Source organism: Mauremys mutica, chromosome 4 (assembly GCF_020497125.1).
Source record: "Mauremys mutica isolate MM-2020 ecotype Southern chromosome 4, ASM2049712v1, whole genome shotgun sequence".
Classification (NCBI taxonomy): domain Eukaryota; kingdom Metazoa; phylum Chordata; order Testudines; family Geoemydidae; genus Mauremys; species Mauremys mutica.
The window spans coordinates 73,107,723-73,128,936 of record NC_059075.1 but is presented as its reverse complement, the minus strand read 5'-3'; the positions used below and the strand labels follow the sequence as shown (position 1 = coordinate 73,128,936).

At 50.0% G+C, this 21,214-nt stretch overlaps 1 protein-coding gene across 4 annotated transcripts in view; it reads left to right on the top strand.

Annotated features, from left to right (window-relative positions):
• CREB3L1 (cAMP responsive element binding protein 3 like 1) overlaps positions 1-20,804 on the top strand; it is a 115,972-nt gene extending 95,168 nt beyond the window's left edge. For all 4 annotated transcript variants that reach the window (XM_045016429.1, XM_045016426.1, XM_045016430.1 and 1 more), the window contains 10 exons: positions 62-222; positions 2,108-2,186; positions 5,232-5,389; positions 6,111-6,260; positions 8,054-8,112; positions 11,033-11,101; positions 13,922-14,021; positions 16,610-16,730; positions 17,642-17,906; positions 18,730-20,804. In XM_045016429.1, the coding sequence (XP_044872364.1) occupies positions 62-222; positions 2,108-2,186; positions 5,232-5,389; positions 6,111-6,260; positions 8,054-8,112; positions 11,033-11,101; positions 13,922-14,021; positions 16,610-16,730; positions 17,642-17,906; positions 18,730-18,766 (1,199 nt within the window). In that variant the 3' untranslated portion in view covers positions 18,767-20,804. The remainder of the gene's footprint in view (positions 1-61; positions 223-2,107; positions 2,187-5,231; positions 5,390-6,110; positions 6,261-8,053; positions 8,113-11,032; positions 11,102-13,921; positions 14,022-16,609; positions 16,731-17,641; positions 17,907-18,729) is intronic.
• Positions 20,805-21,214: the final 410 nt, after the last annotated feature.

Here is a 21,214-nt window from a genome sequence, read left to right as displayed (position 1 = left end):
GTTATTGCTGGTGTCCCAAGAAGCTTGGTGGAGTTTGATTCTCATGCTGTGCTTGTTTCAGACCTGGAGAGCGGAGTGTGGTCCCTTGGGCACAAGCTATGCTCCATTATGGTGAAGCAGGAACAGAACCTGGCTCCAGAACTTCCTGAATCCCAGTTTGCAGCCAGCTTAGTGCCAGCGCTGAACCTCAACCCACTGCAGAGACTGCCAGCACCTGAGGAGGTGAGCCCATTTTACTCAGAATGTGTGTCTGGTAACTGGAACTTCCCAACAACAAACTCTGACACTGGCTTGGTTCTGTGGGCCTCTTGACTGCAGTTATAGGCTCCTCCTGGACAGGAGGCTGAAGGTGAAACAGAGCTGATGCCCAACTATTCTCGTATTGCTAGTAATTTCTCACTTGAAATGACAATTAGAACAGACTCAGGCTCAGTGGTAAACTCACCCCCCAGTTTTAATTAAAAGAGCAAAAGGACCAAGGGGCACTTGCTCCTCCTGTGTAGACACTGAAAGATTTACCCTTCTACAACACAATAGATTTGAAATTATTAACAGTGTGGGTTAGATTCAAACCAATGTCCTTGAGGCACTCGGTGTGCAATTTACCAGCTCCAGAGCCATCTAGTTATTCACTAGCATTTCTACTTGATGGAAGGCCCTTTCCTTCCAATCTGCTGATATTTCTTTAGCCCTTGGGTTGTTTTTATCAAGCGGGGAGCCCATTCTGCTGGTGAGTGTTCAAAGGCGGTTCCCCAATGAGATAATTTTAGGGAAGGCAGAATTAACTAATGGGCCAAATATGAGCCTCATACTCCTGAGTCCTTCTCCCAGCCCTGCCGCTGACATGTGTCATGTGGCCTTGGGCACATCATAAAACCTCTCACTTTCCCAAGCTGAACAATGAGGATAACAACCCTTCTCTGAGGTTCCAGTTGTTCCTGTTTGTGAGGGCAGGTGGATGCCACACACTAAGTGTCAACGATTGTTATGAATGTTTCCAAGAACTGAGGAACCAAAGCTCTCGCCCACTCCCAAGTTCTCAAGATGTCTGTTTCTCTGAAGAACACCCTTGGATACTTGCTGCCCTTGGTGACATGGGGGTGACTGAGGGCTCTGTTTGGCCCTGGTTCCGGTGGAGGATCTTGTGAGAAGGGAGGTTTGTCCAATCTTGCATGGTGCCGAACTGTCTTGTAGCTTGTGGCCCATCAGGTACACTAGATCCTTTCCTGGGTTCTCTTCCTTTTTTCACTCATGTTGGGCATCTTCCCTTTCAGACAATTCTATTAAATAAATCAACTATTCACGCCAAAAATGCACATAAACTCCCTCCATTATTTACGCAACTTGAACTTGCCGTGCCCTCAAATGCAGATCGGTTTTGTGTGCCTGACAATTGTAGCAAGGGCCCCCCTCAGCTGTGTTTACTGTCTGGGGGAGTTTGCAATGTATCTGTTTAGTGTAAAAATCTCTCTTGCCTGTGATGGAATGGGGGAAGGGAGGCTGGGAGCAGAGAGGCAGTTCAGTCCAGCTGGGAACAACGTGCTGTTCATGTTAACTCTTAATCCATTTGATCAGAAACAGCTGTTCAGTGGCCCTGGTGAAAGTCGTAAGAGCACTGGAGGGGGTTTACTCCGTTTCTCAAAGTCTGTATACATTCTCCCAGCTCTGATTAAGGCAGATCTCAGAGAGGCATCCCTCTTGAATTGGCAGGGCAGTTTAAATAGTGCTTTCTGGGTCTTGAGCTGGGCTAATGGCCAAGGAGGTAAATGTCTTCATTCAGAGATGTTGCCTGATCATCTGCAATGGCAGCAGGGCTGTGTGTGGCTTCCCCTCCCTCAGCAAATACACTTGTTTGTATTCGGTGTTTCAGGCAAAGACAGAGATTTTTGACGTGATTGTGTGCTGTTGGTTGTCAGTGTACCTGCTGCTAATGCAGCGAGCAGGCTGGTGGGGCGGACTCCAGGGCACGGGGTGGAATGTGGCAGAGTAGAGAGTTGGTGAAGCAGTAGCTGCAATCAATACACTCTGCGAGGGCTGTTTGTGAAAGGTGGGGAAAGGAAGTGAAAAAGACACTCAGAGACAGCTGTGTGCTCTTGCTCTTTCACAGGCTCCAGTAGAAATGACTCCAGCACCTGTGATCAAAGCTGAGCCCAAAGAAGTGAACCAGTTTCTAAATGTACCAGCAGGTAAGAAAATAGAATCAGCCAGCTGGTACTTAGCCCAGTCATGCATCCACTCAATATTACACAGATCTGGCTGCAAAGCCTTGTTACTCCAAGCCATGCATATAGACACACGAAACAACTCTGATACACCGAGCCTTACACATAGAATAACAACAGGGCAGGCTGAGGTGGATTACCATGGAACCCCTATCTTCATGCAGAATTACCTGTGTTCAGATACAAATGGAATTCCAGCATGTAATTGCCAACAAATTGCCACATACAGAATTGTTTGCAACTCCTATGCACAAGAAACTACCTTACAGCTGAAAATATATATGAGAGATCTGAGCATTGAAAACCTCAAAAGGACCTTGGAGCTATCCAAAAACAACCATTCAAAAGCCAGAAAATTCAAAATTCAGTTTAATTTGAAAGGAACCCAAATATTTGAAGTCCAAAAATGCGCGATTAAGGCGCCATTAGGAACTCTGACTGCCCCAGAGAGACCTAGCCTAATCATGCTCCCACATACAATAGGGCCCACAGGAGTGGGGTCAGCCCTCTAAGCCAGAGCTGAGGCACTTCTCAAGCACCTGGTGACCTGTTGTGATGCTGAGCAACCAGAGCCACCTGAGTGCATTAAGTACAGTGGCAAGTGTGTGAGCCCCTGAAATGCTTTAATAATAATAATGCCTAACTCCCATATAGCACTTTTCATCAAAGTGCACTGCAAAGGAGGTCAATAGCTTTATTCCCATTTTACAGATGAGGAAACCGAGGCACAGAGTGGTTCTTGTCCCCTGGAGACCTTCCTGTGTTTGAGAGTGTGTGCTGGGAGGCGCTTTGGAGCAGTATAGCTGAGCCAGGGCACAACAGACTTTGCATACTGTTTTGGTTCTTATACCAGCCAATCATTGTGGTATCCGGATACCTTGTAAAGATCCTCAGCATTTTGGCAAACTCCCTAAAGATGGAAACTGGCTCGATTCAGGCATTGCCTTTTGAGACATGCTTTCTGACATCTCTGATTTTGTCCTGGGCACTACACCTCACCAAGATCCATTAGAGAACTCATTTTGTAACCAAGATTGTAGGGATACATTAGAAGAATCTTAAATTATGATGTCACCTACTTATGTCCTACATCTGTCTGAAATACCTGATTCAGATCTAGTAAAAGTATTGTCCCTTGGCTGTAGAAGAGCAGTGGCATCAGTGAAGCTGCTGCCTCTCTGCCTCTGCCCAACCCCCTGCCAATGGTAAGCACCGTGTGTAACATGCGTACAGCTGCGGGTGGGCGGGCGCCACCGAATGTGGGAAATGTTCTGTTTCAACCAAGCAAGGCCGGCTCCAGGCACCAGCTAAAGAAGCAGGTGCTTGGGGCGGCCAATACCAAGGGGCGGCCCTCTGGCCGCTATTGGGGCGGCCTGTCCGGGTCTTCGGCGGCAATTCGGCGGCGGGTCCCTCAGTCCCTCTTGGAGCGAAGGACCTGCCACCGAAGAGTGGAGCCGCGTGATCGCGCTGCCGCGGATTTTTTTCTTTTTTTTTTTCCCCGCTTGGGGCGGCAGAAACCCTGGAGCAGGCCCTGAGCCAAGACAGGGGTTTTGAGGATCAAATTGGACAGCCATGTGAAATCCAGGCCTGTTGGGCCATCTGCTTCATACTAATTAAAACTAACAATATGCTTACAAATATCACACCCCTATAGTACACCCTATAGCACAGTTGCTTTTATGAATATCAATAAAACTGGCCTCCTTGCTAACTATGACCCTCGTCAAATTCACCATATCCCATCTCTTCAGCCTGCCTCTTCCCCAAACGTCTATGAAGAATGGTGGGCCTTGCAGCATGGCCAGGTTAGCAAATATAAGCTGAGGCAGACGGAACAGGGAACTGTATCCAAGGACTAGCACCCTGTGCAGGGGACCACAGCCAACAATTCCCTCTCCTTTGAGCCAAGTACATGGCAGCATAAGCACCTCTGCTGACTATAATAAGTGGTTCCAATTCAAGTATTTCTTTGGGAAGCAAGTTCTGGTCCCATTCTCCCCGGCAGGGACCTCATGCCAGTCCCCACTCATGCCTCCTCCACACGGGACCCAGCTCTCCCTCAACCCAGGGATTTCCCTTCTCTCTTACCTACACAGTGTGTGAGCCAGTGCTACTGGGAGCCAAGTTCTCGGGGGACTCCCTTGCAATCTGTTGTATAGGAACAGACTCCCTGTGCCCCAGGTTGCAACACCATTTGTCCTGGCTGTCCCTTCATCTGTACAAGAGGGGCAACAGGGTCAAATTTCAGTGGCACTGCAGTAGTACTGATTTAGTATGGGACCACTGCTTAAAAGTGGTCAGGTCACGCCTCTCCCATCCCCTCAGTTTTGCAGCCTACGGAACTCTGAGCAAGTGGAAGAGGAAGAAGCGTTCACCCCCAACCCTTCCTAATTGGCACCACTGACTGTAGCTGCAGCTGTATCACATGGGATGAGAGGCACTGCTGAAGTGTCCAACTGCCAAGCTTTCTGGGGCTGAATTTTCAAGTGTCCATGATTCTGAATGTCTCAAACAGGACACTCAAAAATTGAAGCACCCAAAATCAGAGCTCCTGCATGCTTTCAGGCCCCATACAGAGCACATCATAGCAATGGAATCTCAAGGCGACAAAGGCCTGGATAAGGATGGCTAGCTTGCATCCTTCTTCTTGAGCATCGTTCAAAGAAAGCGACTTGGTGCCCAGGTAGTGCCTGTGGCCCAAAACAGCCCAGGCTCCAATAAACGCCTTAAGGGCAAATATGGAGAATGTGCTCTCTGTGTGGGGGTCATGGCACAACCTTGGATGGTTCTTCCATTTATTTCCCCCAAGCTACCAACATTGTCTGTGTCTTTCCTGGGTTGAGCCTCAGCTAACTTGCCCTCCTCCAGCCCCCAGTGTGCTAGGGGCAGTGCTTTTTCTTTCCATCCCTCTCTCATGGAAGCACTTTGCCCTGGTGCTGTCCGTGGCCCCACACCTATCCCAGTAGGTTGATGTGTAGTGATAAACGTTCTCGCCTTACTTCCCATTAGATGACCTGGTGCAGATGCCTCCAACACCTCCCAGCAGCCATGGCAGTGATAGTGATGGATCCCAGAGTCCACGGTCCCTGCCTCCCTCCAGCCCAGCCCGGCCAGCCGCTCGCTCTTCCAGTGCAATCTCCACCTCGCCTCTCCTCACAGCACCACACGTAAGGAACTAGAAAGGAGACATCAGAATTCCAGCAGGATATGAGCTCCACCACAGCCTACAGTGCAGGGTTCTTTGTGCTCACAGGAGCTGGGAGAATTTACCTGGCTGAAGGTCAAAGGGTGACATTAGTTGTTAGTCTCACTGTTGATAATCTCTGCTCAGGCCCAGGACTGGATAACCAGAGGGGCGCTGCAGATCAGGAGTGAGGTCAATTGGCAGAGCTGGATGGGACCCCAGGCCTGAAGTGGTGAGCCAGGGGGAGTGTTGCAGGTCAGGGTTGAGATATATGCCAGGTCGAGAGTGATGAAAAGAGACTTGCATAGCGCCTGCCTGTGACTGCCATGCTCCAGCCAGTATTAGGTTAGTCTTTCACTTTCACGACCACCGAATTCACTAAAGAACACTTAAGGGAGTTCCTGGCACAGGACTAACTGAGAAGTCACGTCGAAGGGACATGTGGTAACTGCTTTTCATGAGCTCTACAACAAATGCCCATAGCCAACAACAGCTTGGGGAGCAGATGTATTAGTGAGCAGAGCGGGAAGCAGCTGGCTGGCTCTGTCACTGTGGACAGGTTCCCGTGGCTGCAGTGAAGACCATTGCCATGGGTATACTTACAGTGAGGTCCCCTGTTGCGGTGGCTGTGGTGAGGACCTGTGAGGTGGGATTTGTTGCTGATGCTCTGTCTGCCACTGATACCCTTTGCCTGTGTATTTCAGAAGTTACAAGGGACATCAGGCCCCTTGCTCTTGACCGAGGAGGAGAAACGCACCCTGATTGCCGAGGGCTACCCCATACCTACCAAGCTGCCCCTCACCAAAGCAGAGGAGAAAGCACTGAAGAGGGTCAGGAGGAAAATCAAGAATAAGGTCTCTCATTTCATTACATCTTAAGCAAATAGTTTAAATCAGGAGTGGGCAACCTTTTTGGCCCGAGGGCCACACTGGGGTTCCAAACTGGATGGAGGGCTGGGTCAGAAAGGCTGTGCCTCCCCAAACAGCCTGGCCCCTGCCCCCTATCTGCCCCCTCCCACTTCCCGCCCACTGACTGCCCCCCCTCAGAACTCCCAACCCATCCAATCCCCCCTGCTCCTTGTCCCCTAACTGCCCCCTCCCGGGACCCCATCCCATATCCAACCCCCCTGCTCCCAGTCCCCTGACTGCCCCAACCCCATCCATATCCCCGCCCCCTGACAGGCCCCCTGGAACCGCATGCCCATCCACAGGGGCCACTCTATGTTTTTTGCTGCCCCAAGCATGGCAGGCAGGCGGCTTTCGGTGGCGCGCCTGAGGGCAGTCCTCTGGTCACATGGATTCGGCAGCATGCCTGCGGGAGGTCCTCTGGTCATGCGGATTCGGCAGCATGCCTGCGGGAGATCCGCCAGTGCAGCGCCATCATCGTCCCCGCCGCCAAAGCCGCGGGACCGGCGGACTTCCCACAGGCGCGCTGAAAGCTGCCTGCCTGCCATCCTCACAGCAACCAGCAGGCCACCCCCTGCGGCTTGCTGCCCCAGGCACGCGCTTGCTGCGCTGGTGCCTGGAGCCGCCCCTGCCTATCCAACCCTCCCTGTTCCCCATCCCCTGACTGCCCCGCCCCCAGAACCTCTGCCCCATTCAACCGCCCCTGCTCCCTGTCCCCTGACTGCCCCCTGGGGCCTCCCACCCCTTATACAACCCTCCAGCCCCGGCTCACTTACCACTTACCATGCCGAGCAGAGCATGCAGAGCAGCATGTCCGGCTGCCGCGCTTGCTGGAGCCAGACATGCTGCCACTCTGCTTGGCAGGAGCGCGCAGCTCCGCTGCCCGGTGTGGCTCTGTGGGGAAGGGGGGGACAGTGGGGGAGGGGCCGGGGGCTAGCCTTCCTGGCTGGGAGCTATGGGGCTGGGCAGGATGGTCCCGCGGGCCGGATGTAGCCCATGGGCCGTAGTTTGCCCACCTCTGGTTTAAATGATTCAGAAACATCAAGTTGCACAGATGTCATAGCCAGCCAGTGTAACCATACCGTCCTATTGCTATTGTTACCCTCGCCTCTCCCCCTCCTTCCTACAATCACCTCTTGCAGCTTGTTCCAAAGTATATTGTAAGCTCTTTGGGGCAGGGACCATGTTCTCCTCTATTGTTTGTTCAGCACCCAGCACAAAGGAATCCAAATCCTGAATGGAGCCGCTGGGCACTTCCATAACATACATATTCAGTCACATAATTGGGTACCAGCTGTGAGATTCCCTGAGCCACTCAGATTAGCAGGAGCCCCATGGGGGAGCTGATGAGATCCTGCAGCATGTATTAGTCACCATGGGTAATTCAAAGATGGGTTAGGGCAAGATTCTTTCCAGCCAACCCCATCACGTAGCCACATGAGTCAGTAGGTTTCCAAGTGACCCCAGAGATGCCTGTGGGGGTGGGGGGATGGGGTTCAGGCACATTGCAAAAGAGCTTTGTAACCTTCACATTGGGCAATGCTAAATGTCCCATTCTTGGCTTCCTGAGTGTTTTGTGGCCAAATGTGAATGGCAAGTGTGATAGCCCGTTCTGCCTTTGGACGGATGAAAGCGTGCGCAAAGGAAGCAGGCATGTAACAAAACTGTGGGGGGGGGAAGGGCGGAGAAGTGGCTTGATGCTTATAGTGCTGACTCATGTTTGGTACTTCCTCACCTCCCAGATCTCTGCTCAGGAGAGTCGCAGGAAGAAGAAGGAATATGTAGAGTGTCTAGAGAAAAAGTAAGTGTCTTCTCCTCCCTTCTAAGCATCCTAACAAAGGTGTTACTGGAGATGAGGGCCACTGGCCTGCGTACTGTCACTACTCATCCTGTTTGTGCCGTGCTGTCCACTCCACATGCCACTTCTGGGGGCTGGAATTCAGCTCTAGGCGTTTCCCCCCAGAAGTGGCTGCATCAGCCCCAAAGCTCTCTCTCCCAATCACAGTACTGTAGAGGGATGGTCCAAAATACGACTGCTAGCAAAAGCAACGGCACTGCAATGCTTGGGCTGGCTGCCCTTGATAGTACCCTGTTCCGAGGGCTGTTAAGTTAAAAATATTCTTAAAGTATCTGAGATTTCAGCTGACTCCTTTAATTAATTTCTGTGGCTCAGAGCACAGTCTAGTAGTGGTGACAACCTGTTTGACAGTGGAGAGTCCTCAGCATGCACCCTACTTTGGGGTGTTTGGGGTTTTAGTTCTAAATGTGATTCTCTGTACAGGTGTCAGGTTATTTCGTGAGCATTGTATGGGTTTCTTGACACACAGATTTGGTTTGTGCACAGACCCCCCACCCCTCCTCCCCCTGCCCCCAGACAGCCTATCAGACCCTTGCAGCACTAGATTATTCCTTAAAAAGCCCACTCACTTCTGTTTGCCTTATTCTGTTTGCCCCCAATATTCCAGGCCCCATGAGCCGTTGTTCGGGTAGCGTGTTTGGCGAGATGAATGATTCCATAGTAGAAGCTGCTGTGGTCTGTCTGATCACTAATCAGGGGCTTTGGAGTGCCGTTAAAAATGGTGGGGGGAGGCACAGATTTTCCCCACCATCTAATGGCCCTCTCTTCTTTCCCTCTGAGGTGCATCCCCCACCAGCACCTGACACTCCTAGTCTGTGAGCGCCTATGCCCACCACCTCGAAATCTGAGTGAGCACGCTGGGTCACAGTGCCACTGAGGTTTGGCCCAGCCAAAAAGTGGTCAGGCCATGGCCCAGGCCCCCTTCTGGCTTTGCAGCCTATGCTAACTACAATGTGGATCAAACCAAGTAAATGACTTGTCAAGTACATCCCCAAATACAGATTCTTCTGACATCCTATATTCAAATTTTGGTCGTGGTAGTGTGACTACCACTACATTACGTGTGCATCTGCTCAAATCAGAAATCCCACATTTGCATGAACATATGGAGTAATTGTACATCTCACTGCTTTCTGCATAGGCTGTTATCTACTTTGCATATGGTGGATGCCATGGGAGCATGGACATTTTAGGGCATTAAATACAATCTCCTCATCCCTGTATGAAAAGATGATGACGCAAATGGCTGATAGCCAGGAAGACGCTAAGGCCATGTTTGTTCCCCAAAGTCCCCTGCTTGAGCTTTGGTTTTTTCCTTATAATGTGAGCTAGGGCAACAGGGTCTACTTCTCTTCATAGTTCCCGGTTTGGCTGGCTGGCTGTGCTGCAGTTACAAGTTTAAAGTAATGGGACACTATCAGGTTAGAAATAATCTATGCCATGGCCCTGCAGCCAGATCCATACAAGAGACTCCCTGCATTTGTGTGGAGCCCCAAATGGGCCTCTCAGACACAGAAGCCAGTCCGCAAGGATCGAATTTCATGACCAGTATTTTAAAATAGCGCCCTTTCCTATGTCATTAATAACACCTGAGATCATTACAGTGGTCAGAGTCTTTAAAAGGCCTAATTAGCTTTTCGCTTTCTTCTCTAAGTGGAGAGGAATTTACTGTGAAAACAGATGAGTCAGTTTCACCTTCTGGCTCTTATGCCCTTATGGAATACAGTAGCTGTGTGTGTGAGCATGTCTCCCTCTGGTGGTTAGCCCATATTAAGGATAAAAGTCTACCTCTTACAGCTGATGGGATTGCTCCTCTAGTTTGAATGGCAGGGTTATGTACTTTCAGTCCTGAAGGTCCTAGGTTCATCCCCACTCCTGGCCATGGTGTCTGTATGTACATGGCTGTTTATTACTCTAGCACTGTGCTGCAATATTTGGGCTACAGTGTAGATTTAAATTTTTAGCCAAAAAATGTTCATTGGAATTTCAAGTGTAACCAAAACACTTTTATTGACTTTAGTTAGTACAAAACCTACAGTTTGGGGTTAAAAGGTTCAACCTGGCTGTGTCCCTTTAAGCACAATTTTTATATTGAATGGGTAGTTCAGAAACTGAACAAGGTTATTTCACGTGGTTGTATGTATTGGAAAGTCTTCTGTTTTATTATTGTCACTTCCATGGCCACTATTCTTCCCCCAGCCCAGCAGAAATTTCCCTTCAGCTGTTCCCCGTACTTTGCTGGATGCTTTCACCATAGTAGTTACAGAGAAGAACTTGGAGAAAAGAGAGTGTGTAGGTTCTCCACTGCCCTCCAATGGCTAGAGCTGGTCACATGTTTGAGCCAGGGATTCTCTTTTCCTAATAGGGTGCAGCTAATGCAAATTCTCCTTTAGCTCAGAGGGTAGAGAGGCCAGAATTGTTCTAGTGGAAGGTCCTCTGTTAATGTTTTCCATGGCCCATGGATGTAATTTGCTGATGATGGAGACAGCTATGTGGCCTTGCATATGTTACAAATTGTCCTACATGTAACATGGCTGTAGTGACTCTCCCAGACCCAGTGAGAGTCTCTTCCCAGGTCTGAATCTTGTAGCCACTTGGCACCATGTGAGTGAAACACTGCAAAGGAATTAATGTGCATTGAAGGGATTCAGTCTTTGCTCTGATCCCTTGATTGTTAGCATCAGCTGAGAACATGTAGCTGGACAGCACATGATCATTTGACTCCTAAAGGTGGGAGCACATCTTCCGGAGGCTGAGGGCACAGGGCTGTTCAGGGGCTGGACTCTGATGGAGGACGGGGTCCAATGTTTGTCTCTTTTATGCAGCATTTGTAACTAACAGGATTTGGGTTTTATTCCTGCAGAGTTGAGACTTTCACATCTGAAAACAATGAACTGTGGAAAAAAGTGGAGACCTTAGAAAATGCAAACAGGTGAGAGAAGCCAACCTCGATCTCTTCTGGGGTGGGCTGCCAAGGAGGGAGGCCAGGGGAGTGCTTGGAAGGAAAGGAAAGGCAACCCTCCCCCAATTCCTGGCAGAGTCTGGGCTGCTCAGCAGAGCCTGGTTCCCCTCCAATGGCAGCAGCAATTCAGCTGGGTTTGGTTAGAGAATGTGGAATGTTTGTGTTGGGTCAGCCAGGCAGGGGCTGTCAGCAGAGAAAGGGAAGGAGCAAGGGAGCTTTCTGCCTCCCTTCCTTCCTCTCCTCTCCCCACAGCCCAGAATCCTTCTCTGGATTCTGACTGTCACTCAAACCCCTCCACTCTTCTCCTTGTCTCCATGGCAGCTCCCATGCAGGAGGCCCCAGAAGGCATGACACTCATCTCTCAACCCCCTTGCTCTGCTCTCTGAAGCACAGAGGGCTTTGGAGAAAGCCTGGGAGAAGACAAGGGCATAAGATACCAGTTTGGGATTTCCCTAGAAGAAAGAGCTAGGTTTACAAGGTGACTGGACAGACTGTAGGAACTTTCTCCTCATCTGACATGGGCATAGGTCCCATCTAACCCAAAGCAGCTCTCTCCAAACCTGACACCAGTGCATACCCTGTTATCCCCTGCAGCCTGACGGGGCCTTCTCGGTGTCTGGCACCCACGCAGATCCCATTGTATCCCCCCCGCTCCACCAAACCTGTGGGAGCTTCCTCCTTGTCTGACACTGGCACAGCTGCTTGCCCAAGGGAGTAAATCTCTCCTCTCAGCCCTAAAGCAGGCCCCTGGCTTCCTGGGCTGAAAATGTGGAGAGCGCGTGGGGTCTCAGTGCTTGGAGCTGGCAGCCTCTCCACCCCAGGAATTTGTTTCCTTTGAATCTATAACATGGAAGGCACATACGCATGCCATAGAAATAGGAAGCAGCATTTGGAATTGGAGTTAGCTCGGCCTCCGTTCCCTGTGCTTGTGTGGCAGAGCAAGAGCAGAGTCAGCAGCTAGGGACTGCCAGAAGTTTGGGGTGAGTAGGGAGGGCTCTCCTTAACATATTCCTACGCACATGTTCCCTTTGTTCTGAATTCACAACCTCCTGCACATGCACTTAGATACACTCCTCACAGCCGCACAGGCTCTGGCAGCTGCACATGGGGATTCCTTTCATCCATGAGCCTTTGGTCAATGGGACAGGAACTGAGCGGTGACCCTATTAAGCAAACCCATCTTCCCACTTAACTCCACCACCATGATTGGAGCTCACCAGGGGCTATTGTCCTCCCTGACCTTGCTTTGAGGCTCTTTGTCAGATTCTTTTTCTCTGATCCCCTGACGCTGAGGCTCTGACCCCAGCTTCCAGGTCAGATGCTGCTCTTTAGAGACCCCGGAGATGTCAGGCAAATGCCTTCCCAGCTTTCAATTGGTGTTTAACTTTTGCAACCTCATAGATGGTTGGGGCCTGCCACCTGCTGGAAAGATTGTGAACGGCAACCCATCCCTCCCTTCCCAGCACAACCCCTGAATTTCCTCCATCTGTGCTTTTGAGAAGCAGCCAGGAGCAGAAGCAGCATTGTCAATCCCAAGCATTCAAAAGTCATGAGTCAGGATCCCATATTCATGTGATTGGCTTAAAAATCACGAGTTGTTACAAAATAAGAAACACTGAGTTCATTTTATTGGCCTTGTAAGCCTCTGGAGGTCATGTTTTCCACTTTCTTCTATGGCCATGCGGGCTAGAAACTAACTTTTAAAACATGAAATCTAAGATTCTCCTGGAATCACCTGACTTCAGGAGCTGGGGCTTTAAGAAAAACACCAACTACCACAAGACTTGCAATAAGATTGCAAGAGTTGGCAATGCTGCAGAGGGGAAATTACTAGGCAATTTGTTACAAGAAAATCTGGGCCCCCTGGCTACAGAGCCCAAGGCTCACTAATGCTCCTTGCAGCCCCCCCGCCCCGGAAAATTCCTTTGCCATGCCAGCTAAACAGTTCTGCTCTTTAGTAATATGTTCAGAACTGGGGGGCGGGTACATGTGAGGTAATTTAAACAAGACAGTGAGCCTGCTATGTGTCAGCCAGGGCAACCAGAGGAGGAATTATTCACTCAGCTCTACATTTGGCTTTGCCCACAGCCCCCTGCAGCGTCTGCCAAGAGAGATGAAGTTGAAACGGATCACATTTTATTTTTGCTTCCCTCTCAGCCTTATGCTCCAGGGGGTGTGGGTAGTGCTATGGGATGTGCCCCCCTAGGCAGGCCATTAATCTGGTTTGGGCCAGACAGCCCTAATTTTCTAGGGTTTGTCCCCTGTCTGGTACCGAAACAAACCAGATGTGGGTTTGTCTGGCTTCACAGATGAGGGATGCCATTTTGAACAGCGTGCTGCCCTTCCCCTGCCGGTGTGAGCTCACCCACCCCGTGTCTGTGAGGTCACACCACCGAGGGCGGGGTCATGCCGTTCCCAGAAGTACTGGAATCTCCTGTATTGCGGGGTTGTGGCAGTGGCCATACTATGCACCCCACCCTGGGTATTGGATGTACCTGGGCAGCCTGGACTGGCTAAATCTGATTGTGGGAGATCAGGGCAGAGGGGGTTTATGTAGCAGGAGAAGAGGTGTCCTTTGCCCAATTCCTTTCAGCTCCATTGCCTGCATCACTATCACCTTCATTTCTCTGCTTCCCAGGCCTATCTGGTGGGAGGACTTGGAGAAGTGAAGGAGCTCTTCTCATTCAGAGAAAAGCTGGGGTGGACATTGGAGAGTTCACCTTCAGTCTCATATCCCTCTGTGATCGTTCCCTCTTCATTGCATTGTCTCGTGGTTGTGTTCTCTCCTAGGACTCTGCTCCAGCAATTACAGAAGCTCCAGGCCCTAGTGGCTGGGAAGGTCTCCAGACCATATAAAATGGCTTCCACACAGACCGGAACCTGCCTAATGGTATGTGCCTCAGGCCCTCCATTCTTTATTGGCCATGATTCCTTTTGCACCTTTATCCATCCCCCCATTCCCAGACAAGCCAGAGATTGTTCCCTATAGCATGCTTCCAGCCTTGAATCACTAGTGGATATTATGCCAGTGTCCAACAAAAAGAGGGGCTTTATTTAGGCTAATTATTTCCTTGGAATAAAGGGGGGAAATCAAGCACACAGCCCTCTCTCCAAGGATCCTCAGTATCCTTCTCGGACCCCAGAAGAGCCTTTTCCCTGTTTCACTGCTTTATATTCCCCACCTTTGAGGCCAAATATAGGAATTGCCAGACCAGGTGGGACCAGGGGTTCCTCTAGTCCACTATCCCACGTCCAACAGTGGCCAGTGCTAGATGTTTCAGAAGAAGGTGTAAGAAACCCTGCTGTAGGCAGTTCTGATGAAATAACCTGTCCACAGGGGAAGTTTATGCACTGAAGCAGGAGGGTTTATACCTGTACTGTATTTTTTATCCCCTCTAATGTCAGTGTGGATGTTCTCATTAACCATAAATGCCTGATCCTTTTTATAAATCCTACTAAGCTCTTAGCCTCAGATAGCTTGTGGCAGGAGTCCCACAAATTAATTCTGCACTATTTAAAAATCATTCCTTTTTACCTGTTCTAACTCTGTTGCCTTTCAGTTTCATTGAATTCCCCCTAGTTCTTTTATTATGAGAAAGGATAAACCGGAGTGTCTGATCTACCTTCTCTGCACCATTCATTATTTAACTCTCTCTTGCTCCTTCTTTGTATCCTCTCTAAACTAAGCAATCCCATTCTTTTCAATCTCTCATCATACAGAGTCTCTCCATGCCTTCACTCATTCTCATTGCCCAGCTTTGAACCCCCCTACAGCTGCTATTTCATTTTTTGAGAGTGGGTGAGTAGAACTGAGCATAGTATCCCCTGGTGAGCGTATGCCATTATAACGGCATTATAATATTTTCTATCTCATTCGTCATGCAAACAGCCTTTTCTTTGCTTTTTGTCAACCACTGCACATCAAGCAAAAGCTGTAATTGAGCACTGACAATGGTGCCTAGATCTTTTCTCCTGTATGGTTCTAGTTAATGCTTAATGCAGCAAGATGTATTAATAGTTCAAATTATTCCTTCCGACGTGCATTATCTTGTATTTCTCAACAGTGAATTTTATCCAGTATTGTGCTGCCTATTCATCTAACTTTGTTAAATTCCTCTGAAATACCTCAAAGTCTGCTCTAGCCTGCACTAACCACATCATTTTGTGCTACCTCCCTGTTTGCTCTTTTCACAGATCGTTGGTAGATTCATTCAACACCACAAGTCCTAGAATGGACACACAGGCCACGCCACTATTAACCTTCTGCCATGGGGAAAATTGACTTATTTATTCGTACTTTCTGGTTTTTTGCCTCTTGGATAGTTCCTGGTCCATGACAGATCTTGACCTCTCATCTTGTGACATCTAGAGTCATTTTCTTAATAGCTTCTTGTGCAGGACTTTTGTCAAAAGTTCTTTTGAAAATCCAAATAAATTAAATCAGTTCTCCCTTATCCATCCCTTTGTTGACAGAGCCATCAAATTCTAGTAGATTGGGAGGCTACACTTGTCTTACAGAAGTTGTGCTGATTTCTTCCTAGTACATCAGGTGTTTCCAAATTTATTTTTAATCCTGCTTCAGGACACTTGGTACTGAAGTGAGCCTGTAATTCCTAGCATCTCCCCTTTTTACAGTTAGATAAAACATTTGCTAGTCTCCAGGGCTCCCATGTACAAGAAGATTTTAATGAGAGATTGCATACTTTTGTTAGCAGCTCAGCCACTTCATTTTTAATTATTACAATAGCCTATTGATTTTCATCATTCTACTATGTTTCAGTAATTCTAATTATGTCAAGATCTTCTTCCACTGCCAGACATGCTCATTCACCTATTCGTGCTTTTCATCTTCTCACATTCGTATAGACACCGATAGTTTTTATTTTTGACCATTTGCCTGTTTTTATGTAACTCCTTAATCTGAATTCTGATCAATCAACAGGATGTCTGATCTCAGGCTGTCACTGGTCCAGTTAATCAGTCATTTTGGTCCTGTCCTTTACTGGATACAGAGATATCTTTATTTAGCTGACATCCTTAGCAAATGTATTTGGCCTGAGTGCTCCTCAGCACCTGTTGGCTTTCCCCTAGCTCCTGCTTTAAACAATGCCCCCAAACTGTATTCATTGTCTGTACCAGCAGTCTAGCTCCACCTCTTAGGTGTAGGCTCCTCGTTCCCAAACTGTTGTCTAGTGAATCTAACCCCTTTCTCTTTATACCATCTCCCACCCATGCAATGAGACTCTGAAGTTGCCTGTCTAGCTTGCCCTGCACAAGGAGCTGGCAGTATTTCAGAGAAAGCAAAAGTAGAAGACAGCAGACTTAATCCTTTCTCTTGATAATCTAAAATGAGCAGAGTGAGTGACCCAGCTGTCAATCTGAGCACATGGGCTCCCACTGCTGAGGGTTTGTGTGCTGGGATCACAGCATTGTCTTGTGGCTGGCAGCGCTGATGTTTTTTCAATGTCTCACCCCCAGGTACTGGTGCTGTGCTTTGTTCTGGTCCTGGGATCCATGATGCCATGTCTCCCGGAATTCTCCTCCACATCACAGACAGTGAAAGCAGCTCCAGCACCAGACATTTATACAACCAGTAAAAGTGAGTCCGACGTGACACATTCCTCTAATCCCCTGGAAGTGCTCCCAACCCCTCTCCTCTTGATAGATATACAGCAGGGAGAGCTGTCTCACAACAGTGCCCTGTCTATGCCTGCCTGGGCCCTACCAGGGAGAGCTGTCTCACAGCAGTGTCCTGTCCATAGGCACCGACTCTGTGGGTGCTGGGGGGCTGGAGCACCCGCGGGAAATAGCGGGTGCTCCGCCCCCACTGGCAGCCAAGCTCCCCATGCCCCCACCCCCTCCTTGCCTCCTCCTCCTCCTCTCCTGAGTGCCATCTCCCCGCTCCTCCCCCTCCCTCCCAGCACTTCCCTCCCACTGCCTATCAGTTGTTTGGCAGCGCTTAGGACTTTCTGGGAGGGAGGGGGGAGGAGCGGGGACGCAGCGCGCTCAGGGGAGGAGGCAGAGAAGAGGCAGGGCAGGGGTGGGGACTTGGGGGAAGGGGGTAGAATGGGGGTGGGGTGAGGGCAGTGCAGGGACAGGGCCGGGGGTGGGGGACCAGGCCTGGGGGCGGGGGTGTGGGCGAGCACCCACTGGGCAGAGGGGAAGTCGGTGCCTATGCCCCTGTCTGTGCCTGCCTGGGCCCTGCCAGGGAGAGCTGTCTCACAGCAGTGCCCTTCTCCATTTGCCATTGTACCAAAACCTGACAGGTGCTAAAAGACAGGATGGGAGAAGAAAATCACGGACTCGTCTCCATTCCCCACAGAGCAGGCTGAGTGTACTCCAGGGACGCTGTGTATGTACGTAGGTGTTAGGCTCAGGCAGATTAAGTGGGACAGGCTGTGTTGGCGTGTGTGGCTTACAATGTGCTGGGGTGACTCTGTGCTGGACGGCTTATGCCCCTGGGTTCTGTTCCTGTTCTCAGCATTTTAATGGTGCTCTCTCCATTTACAGTTCAGTCCCGGAGCCTCCTGTTCTATGACGAGGGTGCTGGCTCCTTAGAGGAGGGCTACAGCTCCTTCCTCCCTGTGGAGCATCCTGTGGGCAGGGAGACTGACGAAGGGCAATCTGAGGAGAGGAGGCCTCAGGAGCCCATACTGGGCCACCTGGCCAGGGCCCACGAGACAGCCAAGTACCTGAGCAAATCCCAGCTGGGGGGCCCGGACCAGAACCAAACTGACCCAACTCTGACTCACCTCAAAGAGCAGATCCAGGAGAGGTAAGCAGGCTGGAAACTCCTCTCCCTGCCCCACCTACTCCAGGGCCTTTGTCTCCAAACCCCAAAACGGCGGAGTCTGAGAGGGGGAGAGCATCAGAGTAACCCTGTGCTCCCAGCAAGGGGAGCTCTTTGACACAAGGCTCGGAGCTAGCAGGATAGACAAGCTCCCTTCCTGTTTCTGTCTCCTGGGAGTGCACTAATCCAGGCACTGTGGCTGCAGGGGGCTGATCCCTGCAGGGAACAGAGGACCACGTGAAGCTCCATGGATCAGAAGAGTGGGGTCTAGAAAGTGGAGTAGCTCTGGCATAGCGACCAGTAGATACGAGGGGGCTGGATGGCTAAAGGGTTCCAACATTTTCAGGCTGGTCAGTGGCCAGGTGCAATGGGCTGGGACTGGGAGACTCCAATCCTGATCAGTACAAACCAGTACCCACAGCAAAATACACCCCCTCTTATTTGGCCCTCTTTGTTCCCATTGTAGACAGTCTGAGCAGTGAGGCCATCACCGAAGGGGGCACAGAGATGGGATTGAAGTTTCCTCTCACTCCTCACCCTGCTGGGCAGAAGGGCAGATCAGCTAGGTGCAGATAGAGTGGGTGGGGAATAAAGGGAGAGGAAAAAGGGATCCCAGAGGAGTTCTCTGCTCCCAAAACTGAAATAAGGGGAGGTATGAAATTAACTCTCCTGGGATTGTGGAAAGAAGTGGGCCCAGTGGGTGGGAAAGAAAATGCTGCACTCCCTTGGCTAGGGTTGGAGTAGTGCCCATGGCTGGGAATAGATGGTAAACACAGCAGATCTGATTGCTGTCTTTTCTTTCCCGCAGGGAGGCACGCTCCAGGGACACAGCTGAATCTTTGTAGCAGTTGCTGAACCTCAAGGCCTCGTCCCTCTGGATGCAGACTCCCCTCCTCGCTGAGTGATTGAGGGGACTTGGTGGGAGAGGACACTGCATTCAGACACTCCCATGCTGGTCTTGAGTTCAGCCTGTCATTTCCGCACAGCCCATGTTAGTGCTGATCTCTCGGATGGGATTCACAATGACTGCCAGAACCACAGATTGTGTCTGCCCAAGCCCTTCTCTCCTCCCCGTGTGAGCATTGCCTCACCAGTGTGTGTTCACCCTGTTGCTGGGCTGGAGGAGGAGGAGATCTGTATGTGACCCCAGAGGTATCCAACTCATTCCCCAAAGCCTCCAGATACAGGGGCCAGTGCCCAATTCTGTACCCCTTGCTCATGTCAGATGCACCTGAAGGAAAGAGAGCTAAGTTTATTGCCTAGCTGAGAGGCTATGGCCATGGTAACTTTGGGGTTAGTCTCCTAGAGAATTTGGGAGTGAGATAATTTCCTCCCCTCACTCCATGGTTAATATGCTTCTGCCTCAGCTGAGAGAAGACCTACCTTGATCTAGTTGTCTCTTGATGGATTGCCCACGTAACTTCCATTCTGATCATCTGCAGAGATCAGTGCACAGATTTTGTGGGGAAGACCCCAGACTCTGAGAAATAGACTTAAAATTCAGTCCACAGCTCCTGGGAAACCAAAGCTCCCTAAGACAGAGTATGATCCTCCCAGCCCACTCCCCACAGACTCTTCCTTATGGAACGAAGTTCTCCGTCATGTGATGGTGGGGCCCCAGTATCCATAAAAAATGGAATAAATGAGGGTCACCAAAGAGAGCTGTGGGTCTCCACTCTCTAGATGCTGGCACCAAAGTTACCAAGCTATTCACCCCTTTAACTCCAGACTTGCTGAATCTGGTGTTGAAACTGTCTCATCTCTAGCTCTGTGTCAGAGGCCTCACTCCAACCCAGGGAGGTTCCCCCCTCCCCACAAAATCTCCCTGTAGCTCCCAGATGCTAGTTTTGGTCCCTTTGCCCTACCTGGAAAGGCCCTGCTGGAAGAGTTGCATGTTTCCTTGCTCCTCTTCCTTCAGCTGCCCCTTGTTAAAGGAACTGTTCCAGGCCCAGTGCCTGGAGCCGTCCCTGAGACCACACCTGGTCTGGGTTGCCCTACTTTTGTAAAGAGGTGTTACCATGTCCTTGCCCGGTCTCACTCTCCTCCAGACACTTCTTTGGCTCATTTTTCTCAACCTCCCCCAAAATAATAATAAAAAGAAGTCCCCTCTCAACACCTTGCTGCTGCCCTTCTCTCCTCCTCTGTCCACCTCCTCCTCCACCCTGAGACTGCAAATAGGAGGTGACTCCCAGAGGAGGAGGGATGGGAAGGCTCTTGCTGACTTGTGGACTTCAAGTCAAGGAACCGGATGGGGCAGGAGGGCTGCCCTCACTTCCCTCTCTTCTCCGTTTTGTTTTGTTTGTCTCTTGGAGCCACTTGGGACAGACCTGGACACAGCAAACCCCAGCCATGATTCCACATGCACTCTGCCATGGGCATTGGAAGAGGAAGATCCTTCAGAACAACTCTGCTCCAGTCAAGGTCCACCCAGGACCCACTCACCAGACACCACTGCACCTCCCTTCCTTGTGCCCCACTCCACAGTACAGAACCACTGTCAGGTCTGAGTATACACTCTTCCCCCACGTCTCCTTACCCAACAATTCCACTAGGCACCGCCCACATGGGCCTCCCATTCACACCATTGTACAGAGACCAAGAGCAGAAATTGTTTGTACATAATGAACCTTATTTTGTATTATTGCCGACCCCTTAAGATATTGTATTTTGGAGACTCTCTGATCTTATTTTCAGTATTGTATTTTATTAAGAGTTAGTGCGGGCTTGGCCTCTATGAATTTCCTCCCTTTTGGGGACTCTTTTTTCCCCATATAGCCCAGCAGCTGCCTTTTCCTTTTTTTTTTTTTAAATAACTTTTTTCCTCCTGTCACTTGCTCTGCTTTCGCTTTAGAGAAGCAAAATTAAAAAAAAGATGCAGCATCAGCACTTTGTTTGGGCCTTTTTTCAGGCGTTATCTTGCTAACTTATATGTGCAGCATTGCCCCTAACGTGCTCCCAGCTCTCCCTACATGCACAGAAGTCCCTAAGCAGTGGGACCTGGTGGTCAGAGCTGGCATCTGGGCGTGAACTTGGGAGTTCTGTTTTCACCTGAGCCAGTGACTTGTTTTGTAGCTATAGGCAAGTCACAACCACTGTTACTCCTGAGGACATTCTGTGCCAAGAAATGAAAAATTCTGCACACAAAATTTAAAATTCTGAAAAATTCTGCAAGTTTTATTTATCAATAAATAAATGCAGAGGCTCCAGCATGGCAGTGGGAAGCACAGGTCACTGGCTGTACAAAGGTGGGGAATCACCCTACAGCCCCCCACCCCCAGGACACGGACTCAGTG